Source organism: Temnothorax americanus, unplaced genomic scaffold, assembly GCF_048541705.1.
Source record: "Temnothorax americanus isolate GAGA-0224 unplaced genomic scaffold, ASM4854170v1 Scaffold50, whole genome shotgun sequence".
Taxonomy (NCBI): Eukaryota; Metazoa; Arthropoda; class Insecta; order Hymenoptera; family Formicidae; genus Temnothorax; species Temnothorax americanus.
In genome coordinates, this window is record NW_027509658.1 from 1,115,001 (window position 1) to 1,142,775 (window position 27,775).

A 27,775-nucleotide genomic window follows, 5' to 3' on the forward strand; every position below is an offset into this window, starting at 1 on the left:
TACAAGATATTAATAAGTTAAACAAAAAATACAAGATAAGTTATGCACTTGTATTTTGCTGTATTCCATCATTTATACCATCCCTCTACACTTATTAGGGGTATTCAAATAAGTTAAAGTTTAACGGTTTGACAGGTTATGTCGGGTTAAAGTCAAGTAAAAAGTTAATTAATATAACTTTGGGCGCGCTACTCTTTAAGGTTATGCAAAATACATAAGTGATACTCATTAACCTATCACATTAATCTTTGAGTTACAAGTTTAAAAATTAACTTTTTACCCGACTTTAACCCGACATAACCTGTCAAACCGTTAAACTCTAACTTATTTGAATACCCCTATTATGTATCATGAAATAACCATTAAATCTTTTACATTTCCTACAGTAATCATTTTACGTAGGTCGTAATACAAGATCGCGCTTCTTACTACGGTGAGAAATCGATTTACGACAGTTTCGTTAATATTATAACAATAAAGAACTGAAATTATAACACAATACTAATATAGCATAAATAAATAAAGGCACATAACAGAATAATTGCGAGCAAGTCCTTCATTCCTTTTATTTTTTCTGACATCTGCGGCGTAAAACCCCGTACGGCGTAAATACAGGAGTTACCCTATTCTCATTTTGTCTCAATATCAAATTTCCAATCCCAAATCAAACGTTAGCAGATAGTTGTAAATTTTCGTAAAAATTTACTATCCTGGTCTCCCCTGAGTAATGCTCATCACACTAGCGATTGGGCGATTGCATTTACGTTTGTATTTACGTCTTTTGACCAATCAGAACGGAAATCGTGTCCCATTCGGCATGTTATGTTGCTGAAATATTGAAATATTCGGAAATGGTGCAAAAATATTTCGTTAACATTTCATTTGTAACTATGCATCGGAAATATTTCAGAAATGTACTTGCATCATGTTTTTTATAATATTGCATTAACAATATTTCTGAAATCTTTCAGAAAGTTGTTTACAATATTTGTAAGTTTCTGTAATATTGCAAAAAAATGTAGCAGATGCAATATTTCAGAAATATTTCTGAAACATTATAAAACTAATATTACGTTTGCATTGCACAAATAATATTTCTATAACATATCAAACGCAACATTGCATTTAAAATATTTCTGAAAAATCTCTGAAAGATTGCGTAAGTAATGAAAAATTGAATTGCAGGCAGTGAATTTCTACAATATTGCAGATGTAATGGTTTAGAAACATTTTTGATACATGATAAACTTTTATTTAAATTTACATTGCACGCGTTATATTTTTGAATGTTTCACATACAACATTGTATTTGTAATATTTCCAAAAAGTTGCTGACAGACTTCAGAACTTATAAAAAATTAAATTTATTATAATATAATTATTACATTTTATTGCATTTTTTCTCTTTTATTAAGAATTTTCTGATATTCTAAATTTTGTCATATGGTATTTTTAATATAAAATATAAAAAAAAATACTTAATAATATTTAATATAAAATAATATTCGACGTTGACTAGCAAAAAAGATTTATTCGTATATCTGTAGGGGAGAGTTGGCAATTACCGCGCGGTTGACAATTCCGCGCCATTGTTTATCTCAATAACTATTTGTATTACGCGCCTACAATGATGTTAATATCGGCTGTATTCGAGGAGCGCGTTATTAGCGCTATTGCATCATTCTGTCTTTATCACTCATCAGGTGTAAAACAAGGATAGAATAAGCAAATAGCGCTAATAACGCGCTCCCCGAATCCAGCCATCATAGAGTAACACGAAATACCCACCCGCATGCGCCGTCAATGCGTTCCGGCCGTCCATGTAAACACAGTGCGCTCTGGAAGCTTCTCTGCTTGCTCGTTGCAATTTTGCTGGTAGTTTCGATAAGAGGTGAGTAATATAATATTTACATTAGAGAAATAAATTTGACGGATTTGATAGACTAAAACACTATAAAATTAGGTTGCAAAGTGATTTTAGAAAAAAACACGCGTTTCTTTCCTATATGTATATTTTAAGGTTGTAAAGTGAAATAATTGAGTTTGATAATTTCACGCCCAAGATATAATACTCATAGGTATAACGATAACTGTGTGTTAAGAGTTACCAAGACTGTTTAGTTTACAATGTAAGATGCTTATACAGAAAAGATTGTTGCTTAGGTTTTGATTTGAATTTATAATGATCGTTATTTGTTAACACATTCACTTATTTTTATATGTAGGTACCTACCAGACAATATTAATGCATAAATATAAAAAAACACTTTGTTATTGTGTTCTACTTCATGTCACTGGCTGAAGCCAGAGTAATTTTTATAGGCACGGTTTTATTAAACTGGGCACGATTTTATCAGACCTGGTCACGATATTATCAGACTAGTATGATAATACCGCGTTTTCTCATTTTTTGGAAAATTACTAATATTTCAGTTTGTGTTTAACTTTCAAGATTATTGCTATGATATATGGATAGCCAAATAAATGACCTATCTAAAACTGCACAGTTTGTTTTTTTGAAGCACTTCTGAGCTTAGATATACGCTTCGGTTCTTAGGGGCTCGGTAATTGCCAACTCTCCCCTATTAATTGTTAATATTGTTATGCGATAGCTTTATGCTCATCAAAATAAGCAAGTATAAGAAAGAAAGAAGCTTCAGAGATCACCACTACCCTGTATCATCGATGTCAACCAACAAGGTGCCGGTATACTACTTGGATGAGTAACCGACTGAGAGAGCAGACTTCGGACAAACGCGCGGCGGCTATACGCGCACATGGCTTAATATATTTTTTTTGTTCCGGTAACAAAATATTTCATTTTTCACATATCAACAAATAGTTTTTGTGTCAGTAACAAAATTTTGTTTGTTAATACAAAACATTTCTCTCAGTGTAAAATGTATTTGAAATATCTCTGAAGTGTTTCTGCAATATTTCGTAGATATATTTCAGAAATATTTCATAATATTACCAAAATATTGCCGAAATCTTTCAGCATGGTTGCATTTGAAATAATTGCGGACATTGAAACATTGCCGAAATGATGTAGAAACGGTCGTGAAATATTTCTGAAATATTAATGAAAGATGTAATATTTTAATTGGAATTTTGTAGAAATGTTTCCGAAATATTACATGCCGAGTGGGGTGAATCGCAATCGCCAGCAGCTACTTTCTGATTGGTCAAGAGACGTAAATGCAAACATAGACGCAATCGCCAATTGCTAGTGTGATACGGGCGTAATGCGTCGAGGACCTCGGCAGTTCGATGAATCGCGACCCTTTGTCGTTTTCGTTCGCGTGTAGTCCCGATGGGACACTTACACGTAGCGGCGAGCAGCTGAGGCAGATACTTCTTCCAGAAAGTGCACTGTCTCACTCTGGGACCGCTGCCGATCTCTGTATTGTTGAGGTCCAAGGTCAGGTACTCTTTATTGGCAGCGGTGTGCGGCGGCCAGTAAGCCAGAGTCAGTTCGCCGCTCTCGCCAATGTTCGGATCCCTGACCGATCATACAAATTACATGTTATATATTGCCGTGCCTATATGAAATCACATACAAAAAGGTTAAATTAATTATTCGCCTTACCCCGTTTTCGCGAAGTTCGCCCAATATCTCATCATCCTCTTTGAGAGCTGCACCTCTTCATGCGTGTAGCCCTTGGATGAATCTAGCGGTTCTCCGAAGATGTAGCTTATCTCGTCGGCATGCATGACTCCGGTCCATCGCGGCCATGGATTATTCCTGGATCTGGTACAAGTCGTGTTTTTTTAATCGTACGCAATTTAGGAAATATTAGGTGTATGCAAAAATTTTAGTCTTTTTTTGCATATTTTCTCTTTAGGTGCTTAATAGGGATGTGAAACTAGTATAAATAAAGTATAAATAAAACATTTATAAATCATAAATCAATTTTCAATTATTAATTATACTAACAAAGGGAACCTCGCAAACTCGAAAATTCTGAATTTAATGAAATTTCCTACACATGCAAGAGAGGGTTACAAATATTTTTTAGTGATAAATATTATAATTAATTGTAATATTTATTACTAATATTTATTATACTAGACACTACAGACGCGCGCTTCGCGCGCGCTATTTAACTTTAACATTATGCTATTACTATTACACTATTAACCCTTGATACACACAATTGTCAAAATATACAATGACAGCTGCAAATGAAGTAAGCGCAGCAAGAGAACCAATCGGCATCGCGGAAAAGTGACAACAATACCTATGACATGCCCTTTTTAGAAGAGGAGGAGACTATTACTATTACACTATTAACTCCTTGATACACACAACTGTCAAAATATACAAAAACAGATGCAAATGAAGTAAGCGCAGCAAGAGAACCAATCGGCATCGCGGAAAAGCGACAACAATAAATTTTACATCTCCTTTTTAGATATGGACTAGACACTACAGACGCGCGCTTCGCGCGCGCTATTTAGCTTTAACATTATGCTGTTACTATTACACTATTAACCTTTGATACACACAACTGTCAAAATATACAATGACAGCTGCAAATGAAGTAAGCGCAGCAAGAGAACCAATCGGCATCGCGGAAAAGTGACAACAATACCTATACGACATATGCTCTTTTTAGAAGAGGATTATATAAGAATATTTATTACAAATATTCTTATACATTCTAGGGAACGTTTCCTAGGGAATTGCTCCTTTTTTAAAATTAATATTTTTTAAAATATTTACAAAAAACGAAATTACGAAAATCGATCTTTTCTTTACCTATGCTTATAGTAGTACATGTAGACAGTACTACTATCGGCATAACGGCCGGCGAATTCGTTGACGTTGCAGGTGAATTGGTAATCGCCGACGATCTTGTCGAGGGCGTCGCGATTTGCGTGCGGATCGTCCGGATGCAGCCAGTTGCTATACTCATAGATGATTGCGTTACGGCCAATTTGATTCACGTAGGGATTCAGTTCGGAGACGGCGCTGATGAACTGATCGCGTGTCACCTTTACATCCTCGGCGCCGTCGATGCGGAACAGCTCCGTCAGGTAATAGATAATGAAGTAGAAGCCTTCTTCGGTGTTGGAGCCCATCAGGATGTTGGTCTTCTTGAAGGACGATGTGACGAGGGAGCGTTGGGGCGTTTCATCAAGGAACGCACCGTCGATCACCGGCACGAACGGGAACTCGCAGATCCCGAGAGTGCCCCATTCGTTCTTCACCAGGTCCTCCGCGTCCTTCGTCAATAAACAGTCGATCACCTCGCGCAGATTGTGGCGATTGTGCGGACAGCCGACCGCCTCGGCCAACCGGATGCCGCGCACAATCGATTCTTCGCGCGAGATTATCGCCCACGGCGCGGTCGGCGAGCCCGACTGCATGATGGCTTGGTTGAAGAGGTGCCTGGAATCGCAGGTTTCTTTCTTTAGTGAAGGAAAGAGGCGACATTCATTTAATTTAAATGTAGAATTTTAACATTTTAATAACTTTGTAATAATTAAAAGTTATCATAATTATTGTGGTTTTTTTGTACATGTATCAAGGGGTAAATAAATGTAACAGTAACAGTATATAATATTAAAGATAATAGCGCGTGTCTGTGTGTTCTAGTGTTATAAATTATAAGTAGATAAACAATTGAAACAGACCTGGACAGTGGAGAGAGAAGATGCATGGAGACGGAAACCGCGCCAGCGCTCTCGCCGAAGAGCGTCACGTTCTCGGGGTTGCCACCGAACGCGGCGATGTTGTCGCGCACCCATTGCAGGGCCATCATTTGGTCAAAGAGACCAGCATTACCGGGCACGTCAGACGTGCCAAAGTATAGGAAGCCAAGACTGGCCACGCGATATTGCATTGACACCAAGATCACGTTCTCCTCCGATACTAGAGTCTTGTGGTCGTACACGTCAAGGGTAGCCGAGCCGGAGTAGAAACCGCCTGAAAGAATAAGGGTGACAGCTAGAGATGTGTTTCTCAAACAAAGGAAATTTTGATAATTCTTTGGAGTCATCTCCGTCCGTGTAAGAAACGGAGATTTTGTCGGCGAAATCGCGCTCTGCGGGACGGGAGAATCGAGATGATGGATTCTCATCACTGGGAACTCACCACCGAATATCCATACCATGACAGCGGCACTCTTAGGCCTGGGATACGGCACTACCACGTTTACGTACAGGCAGTCCTCGTTCAACGGTGTGTTTGGGTTCCACATGGTGGCGCCGGGAAAGTCGCCGAATACCGTGTCGAAGATTTGGACGCAACTGTTCGGCAGAGTGGTCGCGTTCAGCACGCCCGACCAGCGCTCGACCGGCCGCGGGTGGCGAAATCTCAGCGGACCTGTAATGTGAAATTTGCGAGTGAAATCTTTCTCGAAATTAACTCTGGAGAATGCGGCATTAGGATCTATTTCTAATTCACGAAAAAGCTCCTCTTTTTTAAAGCTATTATTGTAATTCAGAAAAGTACGACTCTCGTCGATTAGAAAACATCGATTCTAAGTTCCAAGCGAATCTGAGAGATATTTCGTTCACTTCGAAAATTATGCGATCGAGATCGAATGAAACTTCTTTTATTCCATGTCCTTTATTCGTTTTATTGCCCTCTTGATTATATTCTACGCTGACGCAAAGCGCTTTGAAAGCGCTGTTGAGAATGCACTTCCCAAAACCGCTGTCAGTTATGCACTTTTTTGACAGATGGCTATTTTGATGGATTTTGATTCATAGTGTGCCAAAAATAATTTCTAAGACTAAAACGTTGCTCGAAAACATGTAATTCACTTTGAAAAACACTCAAAAACACTTTAGTCAATCATGCGCGTAAAAAGCGCTTTGAAAGCGCACGTAGCACAAGAGCGCGGCGCGTGCAAAGCACTTTGAAAGCGCTGTTGAGAATGCATCTTCTAAAATTGCTGTGAAAATGTGCAATTCGCGTATAAAACATCTACAACTTTCAAATCTTTTAGAAATCATTTTTGACTCGCATGAGAAAAACATGACTCGCCTTCGTGTCTTTGTAGAGAGGTAAAAAAAAAAAAAAAAAAAACACGACATTATATTATATATATAATCTTTTACTGTGAAAAGTTTCAAAGATTATATACAAGTGATCACTTTAAGACAAATTATCCGTATGCTCCTATGAACATTTTTTCCATATTAAAAAATCCTTCTTCTAGTTTATTTCAGTGACTGCTGACAGCAGTAAAACTTGTAATCTGGGCATATAAATTTCCTGTTCTCCAGACGCTCGCTGTGATACCGTCATGCATATACGGGCGTGATTCAGCTTTTGCAGGACATGACAACGATTGGCGCACGGCGAAACGCGACGCGGTAGCCAGTTAATTTATCGCTTTTTCGTATAAGCGAAAGAATAATTGGCTACCGCGTCGTAATGTATCTCGAGCGTGGCAAGTGTGTGCACGAGGCATTACTCGTGAGTACAGAGAGAGGCGGGGGAGGGGGGGTTGGACTCACGCCCACGACGCCTGCGTCCGATTGTCATTTTCAAAGTCGCGAATCGTAAACATGTCTGTACGTACGTGCGTGTTCATCAGTCTCATCAAGGTTATTCAAGGCCCATAGTCTCGATCTGTGTGCAAACGCGTCAAGACGTGTTTCGTCCGGTATTGAATTTTGTGAAAATTGACGATGTAATACATCATCCGTAGAAAAGACTGAAGAATATAACAAAATAAATAAAAATTGTTAATAATAAAGGGGTTACCGATTTCTATTAAAAAAACAGCCAAACTTACTAAAATTTCTATAACTCAAGAATTGATTTACCAAATTTTCAAGAATTATATATAAAATAGGGGTAAAAAAAATAAAGAATATAATAGAATTAATAAAAATAATAATAAAGGGGTTGCCGATTTCTATCTAAAAGAATCTACAAGATTGCCATAATTTCAACAAATTTTGAGATATCGAGCTTAATTTTTTTTATGGATAGATCGCGAGTATCATTAAACGTAGGTTGGTGTTGAATTTGGCAATGATCGGTGAAGGGGTTATCGATTTTTGCCTAAAAATTGTACAAGTTATATATATGTAATCTTATATATATAGAACGTATCATTAAAGGAAGGTTGTTTTGAATTTCGCGAAGATTGGTGAAAAAGTTACCGATTTCTGCTTAAAAAATATATAGAGTAGACCGAGGCGGATCGAATTATTAATTAGCACAATATTTATATTTTTGTATATGTTTTATATTATATATATATATAAAAAGATTTTTATTTATTTAAACTTATACCAGTCTTTTTTTTTGGTAGTACAATAAAACGTTCTCGTAAAAAACTTATTAAACATTGACATATTTTAAATACTACAAAAAATATTTAACACAAATCTCTTCCAAGAAAAAATAGTTTAAAAACTATATTTTACTACACACGCGTTTTTTAATATTCTTTAAGTATGTAATTACAAAGAAAAGTCACTTAAGATCTGAAATTAAATTGAAGAAAGTACTACAAGGAAATAATATAAACTAATGTCATATAACAACTGTCTACTGTATATGGATGTAGTTTATCAGAAATACAGAATTCGAAAGATGGTAAAAGATGCAACGCTAATTTAGAACGATAAAGGATGTTGGCGAATTTTGTTTCCGGGCGTAACTCCGGTTTGCCAATTAGCTAAGACGCCGGGTTCGACCCCGACAGCACAGGAATCAGGCGTGCGGTTAGGAGAAGACACTTATGTTTCGTGGAGTAGTGCACAAAATGTCTTTACTAGTCTGTCTGTACAATGTAAAGTTACGGTGGACGCACTCGTACAATGTGAGCGCGGTACTCTGCGCGCACGTGATTCGGTGATGTGTACTGGGCGCGCTGATCACGTGACGCGGGTATGGTAGCCGGTCGCGGTGGCGAGGGCAATTAGTAAGCGCAATTTGGAGCTTACAATTAACGAACGCACTTGGGGCGTTATACAGCTGTCGCACTTTTGGTCGTAAAGCACAAGATGCAAGAATGTTCATCAGTCACGGCAGCGATAAAGATGAACGGGCGCACAATAGCGCGGCACGTAGCGCGCACTGAAACGCGTATGTTCACCGTCGCGGTGGCGAGGGCGGTGAATTGCAGCAAACGCACTAACGGCGCGATAGATTAACGGGGCTCTGAAAAAGCAGTAAGACTCGTGTGCACGACGGCGTATATAGTCCAGTCGGCACGTCGTTAAAAATAACAAATAAATTGACTAATTAGGACAAAACTGCAAAAAATTTTAATCGCTTTGTTTGGGTGTCAGTAATGACATACTAAGTTTTTGACTTCCCCCGTGGTGTGCTTCGGCCGCCATCTTAGAAGAAAGGGGTGAAAAATCGGTTTTTTGCGAATATCTCGGTTTCCATTAGACTTAGGCTAAATAGTTTAATGCAATATTGTAGGGAATTAAATTTTCTACAAAAAAGGAAGTATAGGTTTTTTTCCTACGACCAATAGTTTTGGCGGTAAAGCCGGGAGGAGTAGGATACTTTTTGTAACGAAAGGTTTTAGCGACTCTATCTCGCCGTATCTCACTTCTCAGAGACTGTAGTATACTTTTGAACTCGTTTCCTCACCACCATATGCTACTTAGTAGTTGTACTAGGCGGGTTCTAACTCCGGAGCTCCGAGGGGGGGGGTGAGGGAGGGGGGGTATCGGATTACGCGGGGGGGTAAGGGAGGGGATTATCAAATTTCGCGGGGGGGTGAAAGGGAGGGGGGAGGAGCGGGGTATCGGGTTACACAAAGATATCGGGTTACACAAGGATATCGGGTTACACAAGGATATCGGGTTACACAGGGGTATCGAATTTCGCGGAGGGTGAGGGGAAAGGGGGGGGTGTCGGGTTACACAGGGGTATTGGATTTTGCGGGGAAGAGGGAGGGGAGGGGTTGACCTTGACATACCACCGGGATGACTCACCGGATGACTCACCGGGATGACTCACCTGGATGAGTCACCGGGATGACTCACCTGCGCCGCGGGTTTGCGGTCGCGGTCGCGCCGCGGGTCCGCGTGGGGGTCCGCGGGGACCGCGTGGGGGTTCGCGGTTTCGCCGCGGGGTTCGTCGAGTCGCGAGGGGCCTCGCTAGCAACGACGCCGCTAGGCGGCGCACAATGGTTAAGACTAACTCGATAGCGCATTGCGTAGAAAGCGTGTTTTGTCGATAACGCATCGAACCTGTCGGGACACGTTCGTCGTAAACAACATTTTTCTAGGAAAAGAGGGGTGTTATCTCGTAGACTAAACAATTTTGCGCTATTTTTTACGGCGCAGTATATAAAAGACAATGACATGTTTGTAAAGTACAGTGCCACAGTTTTTGGAAAAAGTTTTGTTGTATACAACGTTCATGTATTATTGCACTTGATTTCTGATGTGATGAGGTTTGGAAACCTTATGAACTTTAGTGCTTATCCGTTTGAAGACAAGTTAGGTGGATTGAAAAGGCTTATTAAAACATCTTCCAAGCCTCTCCAGCAGTCGTAGGCTATGTGAAAGATAATTAGTTAATACGAAAAATTATCTTAAAAATCAAGCAAAAGGTCTTATAAATAAGCATGTAAATGGCCCAATAGCCAAAATAGTTCCAGTCATACCGCAATATAAAAGATATGAACACGAATCTTATACTCTGACTATAAGTCAACCAAATAATTGTGTTTTCCAAGGATGGAATGTTTGGGCTAGTTCAAAACATTATTGTAAATACTGGAGATATTAACGGCTTGAAAATTATCGTTAAAATTTTTGAAGGTACTAAAAAGATCTGTATGAGTACCCATTGCCATCCAGTGATTTAGGAATTTGTGTTGCATATAATCTGAATGAGAATTTTATTGTTTATGATTTCTCTGACATTCTTTATAAATGCATTTGTCTTCCTTGTGGGGAACTAGAATATCCAATTTTTTCTCTGCTCCATCTCTTGTAATTTCTCAACTAAAAATAATTTTTTATCCGTTGGGGTATGTGGATTATTTTACAATCTGTACACGAGCTATAATTTAATTATGATAAAATTTAGACAGAATTTTATTTATAATTTTATATATATACATATATAATATATATATTAAATATATTATTATAGTTATTGTGTAACAAGTGCGGCAAGTTGAGAACGGCGAGTGCGATCACCCGCACGAGTGTCCAATTCTCAACCCGCACGTGTTACACACCCTATTTTATATTACAAAGTGCGTGGAAAGTGGCCTATTGCGCGCGCGTTATCTGTGCGACGGATGGCCGATTCCGCACGCGCGGGAATATCTCATTCCTGCACGGGTTCGAGTGGGAAATTTCTCGCGTGGGAAATTGGCTATTTGTCGCACAGATGGCGCGCGCGGAATGGGCCACTTTCCACGCACGTGTGATATAAAATATATTATATCACATATAATATATTATTAAATCTAATTATAAATGCCATGTGTGTATGCAGACAGTGATACATGGAAAGTTCTTCCATGTACGAAAAACTTATCATGAGTTTATATCCTAAACTAAAAAATCTGATACTCTTAGTAAGTTTACTGTTGAAACATTTGTTGCTTGTTTTATTTTAAGATTCATATAAGAAAGCCAGAGTAATGCTGCCAATGCCCGAGGATACAGAGAAAAAAAAGAGAAATATACTTTTTAATGATAACTATGATGATGATAATGATGATGAGGAGAAAGAGGAGGAGAAAGAGGTAAAAAATCACACACTTTCCAAGGAAAAGGGAAAGGCTCTACCCAGGCCACCAAAGTCTAATTATAAAAAGCATTTTTAAATCAGAAGTAGTAGCTCTGTACGGAATGCTCTGCAAAGATTGAAAAATCAAAGAGTTAAAAAAAATGGAGGAGAATTGGTACAATTGATGAAAGGTCAGACACAGAGGAAGAAATGTAGAAGTACCTAAAAAATGCGGTGCAGAAGATATCAATATGGAACTTGAAAAACCTCGCAAAAGAATTCAGAAACGAATAAAGAAAGCACGGCACGAAAAAGAGACAGAGGCTCATGTGCGAGAGAATCCGGGAATAATAGATAAAGAAAATGAAAGACCTAGTGACCAGTATGATATGAATGTACAATTCAGATCACCTGATCTTTTTTTTAGTAATTCCTCCACTCATATATAAGCGCTATTGGAATTAGAAATATTTTTGAGATATGCTGGTGTATCATGTTATTTGTTTATTATTGCAGATGAGGTAGATAATACAGATAATGTGACGTCCGTTACAACTTGTCAGCCTAGGCAACGTCCAGTCTCTGTCTTTGCACTTGATCCAAAGTCTTCTACATTTAGTCGTTCAAGCTCTGTCTCACCCAACCAGTCTGCTACATTTAGTCGTTCAAGTTTTCTATCGCCTTCAATCAGTCTGCCACATTTAGTCGTTCAAGCTCTGTCGCATCTAACAAACCACTCGTCACAACATCTCCAGTATTGAATGTGCAAAAAATATTGACTGGTAAATACAGATTAGCTTGAATAGCTAGTTTTAATACGTTTGTACGATATTGTTTCTCTGTGTTGTATCTCACTGTCTTGTTTAATGCATTTTGATTTTGTTTAGCGCTCTCAACGGCAAAGGAATCAAACTTGGATCAAGATATATTTTCATCTTCGGCAAGTAAATGTATGCAATTGTAACATTTATTCACTTATTTTCTTTACTACTCTACCCAGTAAAAACAGCCATGCACTAGGCTCTTGACTACAAAATGATGTCAATATGACGTCAAAATCATCATTACTTTCTCTGTTCTACTTGGGAGTCGATTATGTACTTTAAAACAATAAAAATTACAGAAGTAAGCAAATTTATACTAGAATATTTAAAATTTCATTGGTCACCTAGTGAATTCGCTCACTTTTGTAATTTTCACTAAGTTTTGAAGTACACAATCGATCTTCCGGAATACAAATAAAATTTGGTATTATTTATGTGTAAACTTATTTTAATTTATTTTGCCATCATTTTGATTACTCATTTTGACATCATACTCCTCGTCGATTTGATGACTTTGACATTATTTTGACTAAGTTGTTTTCACTGGGTAGTATACTAAAACTATCCTATTATATATCTTTTACGTTATAATACATCTTTTGAAAATGTGATTTGTCTTTACAGGTTTTGCTATCTGGGTATATGTTGGCTTCAATTTTTTATGTTACAGGTGTGCTTGTGCTAAAGACAGTTCTCTCTAAGCAAGAAGAACTGTCGCGGAATCTTAAAAATGTAGACCATAAACTGGATCTTATTATGGACCTTGTTAGAACTGCCAAAAATGTCAAAAAACCAGAAGGATGGCCTACTCTGCTTCCATTACATGACATGAATTCTTTTTATGAATGGGAGTTGTTTCTCCAAAACGGCGACAACTATGATTTTGCGGTAAATAATTAATGTCCTGCATTTATGAAAACTTAGCAATAAAAACTCGTTTGCTTCGACCAATCTGGCAATCTTTATTTTCAAGCACAACGCGTTTCGACCGAGATTCCGGTCCTTATCAAGTGCAATAATCCATTAAACGCTTGCAGAACACTTCATTGTACAAATGTGGCAGCAATAAGTCAACAAACTGACACAGAGAAACAAAGGAACAATAGAGTATAACAATGAGTAGTTAAAAAGTTGAGAGAAAAAATAAATAAAATAAATAAAATAAAATAAAAAAAAAATAGATTAAAAAGAATAAAATAAACAGAAAATTAAAAGAGCAATGCTTACATATTCTGTGTGTCGATTAATAAAATCACAAATTAAAACTTAGCAACTCATCTCAACACATCAATATTTGCTAATAACTTTTTTTCTGTACAGGTATCCCATTTTAGTGTTGTAGCTGGGAGAGGGGTACACAAAGGAGAAATGACTACTAATATATGTAAGAAGATTTTCTCTCCTGAGGTTGCATCACAACTGAATTTGACAAATTGGACAAATTGGACAATTGGACAACAGGGACAGAAATAAAAAATCAAGTCACTAAAGTGTGGTACGTGCATTATTGGTAAGTTATTGAAAATTCTGAGAAAAAAACATGAAACTCTTACTTTCAGTCCTGCTGTGTCTTAAGGAGAGAGCCTCATGTAAAACGCTGAAAACAAGGCAATTTTCTGGAATTTTTTTTAAAGAAACATTAAAATAAAACTTATTGAAATTTGGGTAATGGTTTTAGCAACATTTGTAAATGTAAAAATTTTTTATTGCAAAATTTTTTATTTATAAGTAGCAACAAAGTCTATTCTCAAAGACCGCGACGCCGGACTTCACAATTGGCGTGCATTGCGCCTGCAATTATCACTGAATAAAAAATACAAAATTTTATTACTTTTATTATAAGTTACCATTGTCGGTAAACCTATTTGTTCAGTAAAAAATGCAAAATTGAAAAAATAACAGAACTTAGAAAAAAAATTTAATTTTTACGGAAAAATTTTTTGCTTTAATTATGTAATAAAAGTTATTTAATTTGATAAAATAACTGAACAAGTAGGTTTAAAGACAATGGTATTTAGTTATCTACATGCATGCCAAAGGGCAAGTCGATTAGTCGAATAGTTTATTAGTAATCTTGCACGCCAATTTGAAAAACATGGTTTTGAGAAAAACGCGTTTAAAGTTTCAAGTTCTCGGAGCGCGCGCTTTACTTGCGTAACGCTCAGGTATAAAATCGCTTATTTCAAGTTCGAATTTTGCTCTGAAACTTTCGGAACATATTCTAGAGATATTATACTATAATGATTAGTGCAATAAAATTTTTTCGATTTTTTTTACTGGTTACATGAGGCTCCCCCCTTAAAATACACTTAATCTACTTTTAATAAATATGATGATTAACTTATCAACTTAAATTCTGTATTTAGTATTTCTCATGCATAATATTGTAATTTTTTAAATCTTTTTTCAGATGCATGTGGCAAACAATATAAAGGAAATTTTTCGAGATCAAAAGTCACAGGCTCCATAAGTACGTGGCTTCGAAGTAATTCAAAGAGGAGAGCCATAAATAATGTTGATTTGCCAAGATAATAAAGATTTTTCAAAGGTTGATTACCTCCCCTATAGGTACAGATACTTTTTTATGTTTTTTGCAATGTCAAAATAGATGTTGTCAAAGGAAAATATATGAAATTATATAACTACAGGTTGGCAGGAAGCGGTAGGGTGGGTGCTAGATGAGGAAGGGGGAGGCGAAGAATGGATGATGGAAATAGAGGGGGAAAGAATGAAAAGAAAAGGAGAGGGTGAAAAGTATAGGACAAGAAAGTGGGCCAAGAGTAGGGAGAAGCCGTGACAGGAAGGAAGAAGACAGAAGAACGCAACGCGGAGGAAGCAGAGGAAGAGGAAGAGAGGCAAAGAGAGGTACGGGGAGGGAGCGGGAAAATAATGATTGTAAAGTCGCAAATGGCCAGGTAATACGGGGATGTTTTGTAAGAGGTTTGGGTATACGTTCCTCACAAAAACGCCTTGTAAGCCCTACGGGGAAAGGCAATAAACTAATCATACATATAACTACAGGTATAAATGTATAAATTTGTTTTACTGGTGACAAGAGCAGGTAACAACAAAAGCGGGACTATATACACGAGTGGTTATAACCAAGATGAGTCGATATTCGCACGGCTATCCGTAAATGCAGCGCAGAAGCATTTTATTTTATTTTGTATCGCGAAAGTTCGTAAAAAAAATCGAAATAGATTATTTCCAATTATGTTCCAATTATGTTTGACATGTGAGAATGCTTGAGGATTATGAGCACAGTTCTTGGCCTGAGAGAGCGTTTTCTCTTCCGCATATCTCTTCGCCTCGCGAGACTTACCGATGGGTTTCTGGGCGTAGGGAATGCCAAACCAGGTGTCGACGCGCTTGCCGGTTGTCGCGACCATGGACTTGCCGCGGATCATGCCATTTCTGGTGTGCACTACTAGCGGGTCGTCAGGGTGGCCGGTAACGGCAGCCGGTCGTGGGAGCTCCTCACTCGACCTGGAACTCCTAGCGTCCGACGACGTCTCCTGTGCGGCGTGATGCCTACGGTGGGACGGCGAGCTGCGGCAAGGATCCGGCTGCAAGACGAGAAGCAGGAACAGGCTCACCACCAACAGGGCCTCCAGTCTGCCGGGGCTGGCCCGCCAGGAACTTGAATTTTTCGACATCGTGCCTGCTCAGCTGCAAAAAAATAAAGAATTACATTGTACTTCCTACGATAAATTCAAACTCCTGAATAGGATTTGTTTACGAACGAATTCTCTAGTCGCGTGAATAAAATATAATAAAAATGGACGACGTATGAAATTATAAATAGAACTCTATCTTGAAATCTGACTGAATTATAGATTGTTTAAAATGTGCTTTGCGTATATACAGAATGAATGAACATGGGCAAATTACTTGATATAAAATATTAAAAAGCGATTATTTGAGAAAACCGTTCCACGTGTAGCTCTCGATTACTCTTCTGTCCGTGTATTACGATGTACAATGTCGAAAATGTCGCGACGGAAAATTGGAAAGGGTTAATCCCCATCGGAAACTGCTCGTTTCTTATCTAGCAAATCATAAATTCGGCTTCTAATAAGCGCAGGAACATTTCATTGCTCACGCGGACCGTCGCAAATATCAAATTCGAACACTTCTTATACATGCACGCAGGTCGTGTTTAATACGCGCGTCGATTTAGTCCCCTCTCTCTCTCTCTCTCCCTCTCTCTCTCTCTCTCTCTCTCTCTCTCTCTCTCTCTCTCTCTCTCTCTCTCTCTCTTTCCCCGTCTCATACACGTTTAGAGCGGAGGGGGATGGATTAGTAGAATATATAATGATAGTATTCTCTAGTCACCACACGAAGGTCCACGTTGATTAGCAACTTCCTTCTACGTGTTCCGTGCGTGGCCGTACGTATGCTCGGTCACACGGGAGCGGCGCGGCGGTCCACGGGAACGTCGTCGCACGCGGAAGTTTACGCACGAGGACGAGATTAACGTCGTCGTAAAATTAGAATTTATTAGTCGCACGGCGGCGAGTGGCACCACGAGCGAGCGCCGATACAAGTTTCTATGTCGGAATAAAGAGGCAAATTAGCGGCGGAAACAAGGCCGCCAAGGTTCTCAGCGAATTCCGAGTGCGCCGGTAATCGGCTTCAATTTAAACATCAAGTTTGAACAATCGAATATTAATTGCGTTCAATTTAACGTTTAATTCAAGCGGTACAATTCGTACGCGTAAAATGCTCGTTGAATTGATTTGAATGAATTAAAAAATTGGTGATGTCCAGCTTTTTTGGGAAAACACAAAAAGCGATAAAAATTAAATAAAAGGAAAGTGGAGCGAAGCGAATTAACAAATCGCGAATTAGGATTTTTCTCTTTTTTAGACTCACCGGGATTTTTCAACGGTATTTGCCGCGCGAGATTTTTTCTCTCTCTCTCTTTTTCCCTCTCTCTCTCTCTCTCTCTCTCTCTCTCTCTATCGACGTTCTCCCGTCCCGTTTATCGATACTTCTGATAGTTATTCAATTAGAATCGTGCGCTCGATCGCGAAGAAACCCGCGAAGGGATATCGCGACACCGCGTCGCAATAATGACGACGGTCACGACGCGGAGATCAGACCGACGACGAAAAGCACTGACAACGGATGATGACGGACTGGCGAGAGCGTTTACGGGAGTGATAGCGCGAGGCCTTTATTCGTGGAACATCGTTCGTCTCTGTAACATAGCACATGTACAGCACGATTGATTGAACGAGGATGTGTCGGAAATGAAGGGCGAAACGCTGACGAATGCGCGGGGACCACGAGCTCATTATTTGCGGATTACTACTGAAAAAGAGACGAGGAAAAAAAAAGGAAAGCGAGGGGAATAGAGCGGGAAGAGGGGGAGAGAGAAAGAGAGAGAGAGAGAGAGAGAGAGAGAGAGAGAGAGACAGAGAGAGATTGATTGAGCTTTATTAGCCTTCTCGGCTATTTTTTTTTTACATAAAATATCGTTAAATTAATTCCTCTACATGAGGTACAATATATTCTCTTAACCTACGTTTGAAAGGTTCAATTCTTTCGCATTGCTTAATTTTTATCGGCAGGGAGTTATACATGTTCAAACCTCCATAAAATATACTTTTCTGTGCGCTTCTCGTCCTGCAATATAGAATTCTAATATTCTCAGTCTGCCTCGCTTGCCGTCCACTAGCTCACATCTCCTACTATTTCTATCCTATTACTTAAATGTTTTGGCATTATGCCTCTTACTATCTTAAAAATAAAAATACATACATTGTACATTAGCCTCTGTCTCACATTCATAAACTTAAGGGTTTGCAGCATCAATTCTACCTTTGTATATCGCGAGCATTGCAGTATGACTCTCATGGCACGGTTTTGTGCCACTTGCAGTCGATTCAGTTGCGTCTCACCCATGCCTATTAACATCGTTGTGCAATATTCAAAGTGAGGCGCTATGATAGACTTATACACAGTACATCGAGTGTACGCCGATATATCATTTCCTATTCTATTCAAAAAACTCACTTTTTTCCCTATTTTCTTTAACATATAATCACAGTGATTCTCCCAACGGAGTTTACTATCGATCATTACACCCAGATGTTTCGTTATCTCGACACGCTCAATTATAGTTCCATCCAAACTTGTCTATTTTTATTTCTTCTTATACTTCTAACTATCATATATTTGGTCTTATCTGCATTCATTTTTAACATATTTACATTCATCCATTCTTCAAGTATACCGAGCATCATTATTTAGTTTTATTTCTAATTCCTCACAACTTTTTCCTGTTACACTTGCGGTCGTGTCATCTGCATGCAAATAATCTAAATATACTTCCCTCCGGACAGACTTTAACTATATCATTTATATATAAAATAAACAATAGAGGTCCTAATACTGATCCCTGTGGCACGCCATATACTGTCTCAATTATTTTAAAACATATATCATTGAATCTAACTTGTTGCTTTCTATTACTTAAATACGATATTATCCATTCCAGTACCACTCCTCTTATTCCATACTGATATAATTTTTCCACTAATCTTACCCTATCTATTGTTTCAAACGCTCTCCTAAGATCCAGGAATAACACCCCCACCATTTTTTTCTCCTTAATTATCAACTTCCATTTCTCGATAAAAATTTGAATTGCTGTCTCACACGACTGCTGTTTCCTAAATCCCGATTGGTATTCGGTTATTATTTTATTGTCTTGTAGAAATTTTTCCAACTGTTTTTTTACAACTAACTCTAATACTTTTTCACATATCGGTAAAATATTGATCGGTCTATACTCGCTCGCTTTTTTTGGTTTGTTTACCTTTGGTATCGGTATTATCGTGGATGTTTTCCATCCTTCTGGAAATTTACCTGTCCTAAGCGAATCATTTATTACCCCTACAAACTCATCTTTTATCACAAGTAGCACCATTTTCAGTATATCACTATTTATCTCTTTCTCTTCCTCTGTTCCGTTCTTTCGTGGTAGTTCCCTAACAATTTGTTCCAGATCACTTGCACTAATTGGCTCAAAATTTTCCATAATTCCCTTATTCTTGATTACATAAATAGGTCTCCTACCTGTGCCTTCTATCCCCTTATTACTAATAGATTGCACAATGTTGCTAATACTTTTTACATAATATATATTAAATTTATCAGCTATATTGCATTCTTCTATGTCTTCTAATATTTCAAAATCTACATTATCAATGTTCTCTGAACCCCTTTGCTCACCTTTAATTAATTCTGTCAAAGTTTTCCACATTTTTGTAAGATCACTCTTATTATTATCTATCATATTCTCATAATATTCTTTCTTTTTTGCCCTAATAAGTTTAACTACTGCATTTTTTTCATTCTTGAAAAATTCCCAGTCCTGTTCTTTACCTGAGCTTATTGCTCTACTGTGAGCCTCATCCCTTCTATCTGTTGCCATTCTAATTTCATCTGAATACTACATTTTCCCTTCCCATATTTTCGGAATCTTAAACTTTTTCTTAGGTGCTACAGTATCCATTACACTTACTATACTATTAACAAATCTCTCCGCCCTTATACTTATATCTAGCCCTTGACCTTGCTCAGTTCTTTCTTCCATTATTCTAAGAAATTCATCTGCATTAAATTTACTATAGTCCCTGCCTCTAAATTCTTTATATTTATTTTTTTTTTTATTCATATTAGATTCTACTTTTAGCCATGCATGGTCCGTTATTTTCGGTTTCTCATTCACTTGTACCTTTATTTCTTTATTCGAAAAAATTAAATCTATCATTGTTCGACTATCTTTTGTAACTCTCGTTGGACAATCAACGTATTGCCTCATCCCTAGGTTTTGCATTACTGTTAATAATTTCTTTGTGTAAAATGAATCTACCATTATATCTATATTAAAGTCCCCTATCACTATACAGTCATACTTTATTATTAGATCTTCAACCATATCTTCCAAAAATCTCACAAAATCGCCATTTGACGCACTTGGCGAATGATACACTACTGCTATCATACTTTTATATAAATTTTCTCTTATTTCTACCACCACGCACCAACAATTTGACACTATCTTTTTCTTATCAACTATTTTAAATTTAATATCATCCCTAACATATATATATACATATATATATATATATATATATATATATATATATATATATATATATAACAGTACTCTTACTGTGTTTCTATTTTCAGCATCACATCTAACTATACTATACCCCGGTACATTGACCTCACTATCCTCAATTTCTACAGTCAATCTAGTCTCGGATAACGCTAGAATCGCAGGATTCACCCTCTTCATAATCTGATGTTGAATTTCATCCTTATGCGCCAAGAAGCTGTGCGCATTCGTATACCAGAGTAATTCCGCTTCTCCCTGTAGTTGCTATTTTGCATCTTCCCAGCCGGCTCTTTTTTTCTCTTCCTCCAATACTTTCTTAAATGTCGGACATTCCGAATCCAGCGCCTCGTGTTCAACATTTATCTTCAAGTTGTACGTCTGATTCTTATAGGTACAGTTTACACACCTCTTCTTTGCCGTCGTACATTCATTTGCCTTATGATTTCCTGCACATTTATAGCATGTTTCCTGTCTCGTGCAATTCTTGGCAATATGGTAATAGCCCCAGCATTTAAAACATCTTCTAACACTAATATAATTAAATATAAGACACTTTCGCCATCCTAAATTTATTTTTCTTCTGTTTATTAGTGAATTATGAGTGCTTTCATCCACTTCAATTATTACGGATCCTTGCTCAGTATCCTTATTTTTTCCTCTTAATATTTTCCTTTTCACTAGGTGCATACGGGATTCTTCGCCAATTCTATTCCGCTTCTTGATTGTATCTATCAGTTCATCATCCTCCATTTTCATGTCTTCTCCACCAACATTAATTATTTTAATCTTTGGTTTCCTCTTCTGTGGCTCAGAGACCTTGACCTCCTCGCCCATTGTCGCTTGTACCGTCGCCTTTAGCTTATCCTTCTCTTCTTCCGTCTCACATCCTAAGATCACTGTCCCTTTACCTCCCTTTCTTAATCTGGTAATTCCTATTTCCATCTTGGTTATATCAATTTTATCTTTAATTGTTTTCTTCGTAATTTCACTTTCTTGTTGTACTTTTGGTTTTATAATCAAGATATTTTTTTCCTTCCTTTCTTTAATCACATTGCTATATTTTCTTGTCGTTCCACTTGACGGTCCATATGCCCCTTGCGTCAACATTTTTCTCAATTCTTCTATTTCCTGTTTAATGCCTCCCATCTCCTCACGGACTATTTCTTTTATCATTGACTTGATCTCCTTTTTACATGCTGCTTCATCTTTTAATTCTTTCGCTGTTTTTACAAGCCAATCTATTTTTCTATTAATATCCCCTGTTCCACTCGCAGCTGCTACTTTATTCCTGCTGCTTGGCGCCGGACTCATTTTTGCAGGTGCCGTTGCTCTTCCTGCTGCTGCCACTGCTTTATTTATATCAGCTACTTTATCACCATCACTAATAATTAACTTCTCGAATGGGCCAAGACACGACACCAATTCGCGGTTTTTATCATAAATTTTGTGCTTAGATACACAACCTGGATGGTAGAAAAGCTTAGCACAGGACTTGCATGCTATCACCTCCGTTTTTATCGCCTCTTACATGCCGAGCATCGATACTCGGCGTATTCCTTGTTCATTCTGTTAATATCGGCAGAGACAGTTAATTGACTCGTCACTTTAACACGTCACTTTCACACGTCAGCGTTTTGTGTTCGCCGCCGATGTCTACCTGTCGTACGAGGCTTCGATGACCTCTGTACAAAATGCAGTTCTCGTGTCTATGTATCAACATATTCCGGCTAGATAACACTCATGGCTACCCTCGGTCTATGCAAATATTCGTTACACAACTTTTTAACGCTCTCCCTCACTTATAAACCACTCAAAAATTAACACTTTTACGGAGCGATGTTTCACACGTCTGTTTCTTGACAAAGAGAAAGAGAGAAAAAGAGAGAGAGAGAGAGAGAGAGAGAGAGAGAGAGAGAGATGTCTATTGTAGCTTTAAGAGTAACAAAGACAAATTAAAATGCATGCAATAGAAGTAAATAAATAATAATAATAGATAATAAAGTATGAATCACCCTCATATTTAATCAGTGAGACCGGAAGGTGCCGCAATGTTGAACAACTGGTTACATTGGTGAAGTTTAGTCTCTTACGTTCAGTCCCCGAGACACGCAGTTTTGCGGTGACGGTTTCGCCACGACAGCGAAAACTTCGTCACCGCAGAATCCCTTTCTCTTCCGCGTATTAGATTTGATCCCCTTCTCGCCGCTTCTCCCCCTCGTCGAGTAACGACACTCCATCCGAGAGCGCGCGCGGCTCTTCATTTTGGCCCCGGGTGATCTATGATTTCGTTACCCGCGAATTCCGCGTATGTCTCTCTTAGGGTGAGCGAATGCCAAAATTAAACGGAGGGTACATATGTGCTTATTAGAAATTCCAGTCATCCGTGTATCGCTGCCTCCCTCCTTCCCTCGACAGCGACGTAGAATTCGCATATAAAGGGATGAAAGGTATCGGGGGATGTGAAGGGAAGGGGGAAAAGAGGGAAATTCCTCCCTCGCGTACCGTGTCCGAGGATAAAGACAAAGATACGCGATACGCAGAATAATTTGCAGAACGTGGTTCGCGGCGCAGAGATATCCTGGAACGCCGACCGGCGCGGCGCGCGGCGTGGCGGTGCGGTAATTAACGCTCATCGGTAATTAAAGAATTTTAGCGCTCTCGAAGATTGTTCTTACTCGCTCTTCGAAATAGCGAACTTCATTTCTATTCTTGTACAAATTACTTTCTCGTTGAAGTGACTTCCCTTAAATTAGACGTCTCTTTAAGAATTTCGAGAGCGACGGCTCGACGATATCGAGCGGAACGTCTGCGAATTTTCGTTATTACACAGATACACGTATTGCGCACATACATCTATGCACACACACGCATATACGCGCGCGGGCACAGACACACGGACGATCGTTGACCGAGAAACGAAAGGTCAGGGCGTCACTGGCTCGGCTTGGCTGGCTGCACTGCGGCTCGCTGAGTTTCGCGGCGCGGATATTTAGGAAATTACCGTTAGGGCGAGGGGTGAGAGACGAGACCGGCCGGCTGCTCGACGAAATATGCATTCGGCGCAGCCCGGCACCACCCCCCCCCCCCGGGCGTGCCGAAAAAGAAAGAAAAAAAATCACCGGATGTCCTACAAGGCGGAAAGAGATTTCGCCGGCCGACACGCGGAATCGATTTTTCCTCCCGGACGAAAAATATCGAGGCTTTCGCGATTTTGCGAGAGATCGAAAACGAGGGGTAGTTCTGAAAGACGATTCTCTCCTTTAAAGATACTTTTACCTAATATTATATTATATTTTTATTTAATATTATTTTTATGGTGTATCATGTTAATTATTTGATATCTAGACTATGCTAAATATCTTTCTAATAATATACAGATCCCTTCTAAACATAATAATGACGTACTTGTCATTTTAGACAGCTTCGATGATGAACCATTAAACGAACAAAATAACATCATGCATTAAGAGGTCAGAACTGTTTCCTGGGGTTTGAGGATCTAACATTATTTTCTTTTAATACCACCATTGTTATCTACAAAATTATATTATATATGATTGATGATTGGGCCCGGATTAGCCAAAAATGGGCAAAAAATTTTTCTGATAATGCAGCTTCTGTCTAAGTAGCACTTTCCTGCGTTTTATAAAAATATTACGATGATAAAATATCTTTATGAAACGAGATATCACAAAATATCTCTTTTATGATAGGTGCATGATAGGTGCATATTTCTTTTATGATAGGTGCATTTCCCAAAGTTTTATTTAAATCAAACAAGTATTACAATAAAAAAAGAGAAAACTCTAATTCAAAAAGGTGGCAAGTTTCGAGCGTTTCAAAATATCGTATTAATGCTCTTCAGCTTGAGAAATAAATCAAAGTAACATGTTATTAGTTAAAAGAAAAGTTTCTATTACTACACGACATGTCATTTTGAGGAACAACAGTAATTTATTGTAAGAAAATGACTGAAATCAAACGTATGTAGGAATGGGGTATGTTGGCTCATATCAAGGCACGCTTAGCTTGATTTGTTGTTGCCGCGCGCATGAGACCTGTGGGGGTATGTGATTTGCTATCTACAATGCTAGAAGCTAGATACCTATATATTTATATTAATATTTTTATGTTGAAAGCTACATCTAAAATAGTTTACAATTGTTTTTCTGCAACAGCATTTTACTATTTGATCATTATAAAGTAACTTTAAAAGATACTATCTTTATCAAGAAGTACATATCTGTTACCCATTTTGTGTTTCTATTATACGTTTCCATTAATTTAACCCTAATCCCTCCAACTATGCCCTTTCATATCCCACGCATTTCTAACGGTCGTTCGTTCCGGAAAACCAATGGCCGTGGTATAATCTCCCCACCCCTAAAAAAGTTGTTAGAATAGGGAACATTAGGTAGAAATTTCAAAGTCTTAGCTCATTTAATTTCGAAACGGCAAACAGCTAAAATCGCGTTGGGATACGAAAGTGCGTGGTTGGAGGATTAATAAATGTATTTAATACATTGTGTACATTTATTAATTGTACACAAAAATAAAATGTATTTTTGTGTACAATTTAAGCGTATTTAAAATATTTTTGTCGTTAAAAAAAATTAGACATTCCACAGAGGACTATTGGGTCAGAGGCAGACGGAAGAGGTAAGGAGGAGCTACGATTATAAAAAAAAATATAATTTTTACATAAAAAATATCTTTCACACTTCAAATTTGTCTTTTCTTATTCGGAAATTCTTTTTTTAACATTTTTAAGGGAGTACATACGAGTAGACCGCAAGAAAAAAAGGTGAAATTCGGAAATTTTTATCTTGGAAACTATTAATTCGATTCGATTCGGGGTTTTTTTTTATTTGAAAGTATCTACATTGAGACACGTTCACAAATTTTTTTAAGGGAATTCATTCCCTCGGAGCGCTGTTCTCGTGGCCGGCGTTAATGTGTTTCTCGCGGACGTTGGCTAAAATATCTCGAGAACGGCTGGACCGATTTGCTTCAAATTTATACACAATGTTTTGCGATAGTTTTTCTCGTTTCCACCGGGAGATTTTTTTTACTCAACTTGATTTTTTTATCAGATCATAAAGGTTGATATTTTTTTCGACCCAAATTTTCGATCTTTATAATTCGAATTTCACCTTTTTTTCTAATTGCGGTCTACTCGGATGTAACCCTTTAAAGTTCTTCTGTACCATTTAAAAATGACCAAATTTGAGGCGACAAAATTAATTATTTCTACTTAATTAATAATTATCTTATTTTTTTTTCATTCGCACTATTTTTAGTTTTAATTTGCGCGCTGAAACATTAAATTTCGTCAATTTGTTCGTAAGTCATAATTTTTTAAATAAAATAAGTCGTAACATGTGTTTTCCAACATATAATTGTTGTAAAAAGATATTTAAATAAATAATTTCCAAATTTTCTTTACATTGATTTTTATTCAAAAGTATAAAGATATTATAACAATTTTTGGGGAATTTTTCAAAGCTATTAATATACTGAAAAACGCGTGGGAAAGTGCATGGTTGGAGGAATTAAGTGGCGGAAGAAACGTTGGAAGGATTAGGGTTAACATGGACTTTTGTCGCATAGCCAACTTACCCTCTACTATCGGGGCAAGTTAGATACAATGCAGCATGTTCGTATTTCACTTATTACAAAGAAACTATACAGTATACAGGTGCGCAGCGCGAAGCAACGCGGATCGACTTACCGCTGGCGGTGTAACCTATCATTCTTTTACCGCAGGCCTCCGTAAATACTTTAATACGTTACGTTCGATCGTGTCCTGCTATTATTTATACTAACACATACACGTATATATTCGCCCTTGTGTATGTGTTAGTATAAATAAAGGATATAATAAGTTTAGATAAAAAAATAGAAGATACCTCGTGGTATCCGTTATTTTTGTCTAAACTTATAATCAGCTCGGACATCGCCGGGATAATTTACCTTCGTCGAGAGTCACGGATTCGCGGCGTCATTCGCGCCTTGTGTCCGTTATAGTCGGATCCAGGTCGAGCAAACGAGCGCGAGCAAACACGAATGAATGACTGGCGACGTCGCTCGTTCGTCATTGAAGGTATACTGTCTATTCGTGCTCGTTTGAGCTCGTTCGTTCGGTCTGGATACTTCAATAACGCAAATCCGCGAAAGCGCCGAAAAAACGCCTTAAAATCGATTTAACTACGAGAAACAAAAAGTCTGAAGAAATGTCAGATTTTATCTGACGTCACATCAATCGGTCGCATCCCGTAACTCATCTCCGTTACGCCAGTCGTGACGTTTCTCGCTGAGGGCGATCAAGTTCGATCAAATCGATTCAATCGGATCGCGCAACGTCAACAGTTTTCCCGTGCGGGAAAACGTCGATCCGGGATCGCTCGGTTGTGCCGGGAAGTTCGGCGCGAAAATCGACCTAACTACGAAAAGCGGAAAGTTAGAACATTAATTGGACCCGCGGTCGGAGTAGAGAGAACGAAGAAGTGACAGAGTGCGAAAGAGAAAAATTACGTGGAGAGCAAACGCTGGACGCGCAAACACGCCATCAGGCTCCCCGTTCGCACGTCCAATCGGAATTGGACTGAAAATAGGAATGACCGAGCCCCGACTACTATACGCTCGACTCCACAATTATGCATTTCACCGATTCAACCCCGACTGACTACCAATTGTTTTTCAATACACACGGGACGAGACGGGACGGGAAAGGACGAATAAAAGCAAAAGAACGATGAAAGGAAGGAAGGAAGAACGAAAGGAAGAAAGGAAGGAAGACACCGAAGTTTCGGCGGCGGCCGGCGAACGATTTTTCTTCTTGCCGGGTTGTGCGCTGCATTGCGGCTACGACGCGGCGCGACGCGACGCGACGCGGCACGATGCGACGTAACGACCGCGTGTCGTCGTTGCCGTGCGTTTGCCTTCGAAATGCGGCACCACAAAGGCCGGTATTTATTATAGTCGGATCTTATTTCAAGACTGCTTGAGGCGGAGCCCCTCCCCCCCTCAAAAGAAAATATAGGTATATAATAAGATTATATTCCACACAGCACATAATATTGCAGAAATATTGCAGCAATATTATTTTTCGATTGCAATATTACAATGAAATGT

General features: G+C 38.3%; 1 protein-coding gene and 1 long non-coding RNA gene across 6 annotated transcripts in view; one reads left to right on the forward strand and one right to left on the reverse strand.

The window, feature by feature from the left end:
- LOC143904288 (acetylcholinesterase) overlaps positions 1-27,775 on the reverse strand; it is a 39,416-nt gene that overhangs the window by 2,513 nt on the left and 9,128 nt on the right. The window contains exons 1-8 of one of the 5 annotated variants that reach the window (XM_077418840.1): positions 17,383-17,663; positions 16,843-17,057; positions 15,830-16,176; positions 6,101-6,331; positions 5,641-5,932; positions 4,763-5,395; positions 3,590-3,751; positions 3,327-3,502 (exon numbers count right to left, since the gene is read on the reverse strand). In XM_077418840.1, the coding sequence (XP_077274966.1) occupies positions 3,327-3,502; positions 3,590-3,751; positions 4,763-5,395; positions 5,641-5,932; positions 6,101-6,331; positions 15,830-16,163 (1,828 nt within the window). In that variant the 5' untranslated portion in view covers positions 16,164-16,176; positions 16,843-17,057; positions 17,383-17,663. Of the gene's footprint in view, positions 1-3,326; positions 3,503-3,589; positions 3,752-4,762; positions 5,396-5,640; positions 5,933-6,100; positions 6,332-15,829; positions 16,177-16,398; positions 16,420-16,842; positions 17,058-17,382; positions 17,665-22,653; positions 22,854-27,775 lie in introns of those variants that run through there. The other 4 variants (XM_077418843.1, XM_077418842.1, XM_077418844.1 and 1 more) reach the window with 4 other exon arrangements.
- LOC143904289 (uncharacterized) lies at positions 11,688-15,077 on the forward strand. The gene is made up of 4 exons (XR_013258887.1): positions 11,688-12,465; positions 12,571-13,395; positions 13,828-14,017; positions 14,918-15,077. It is a non-coding gene; the product is annotated as an uncharacterized LOC143904289 (long non-coding RNA).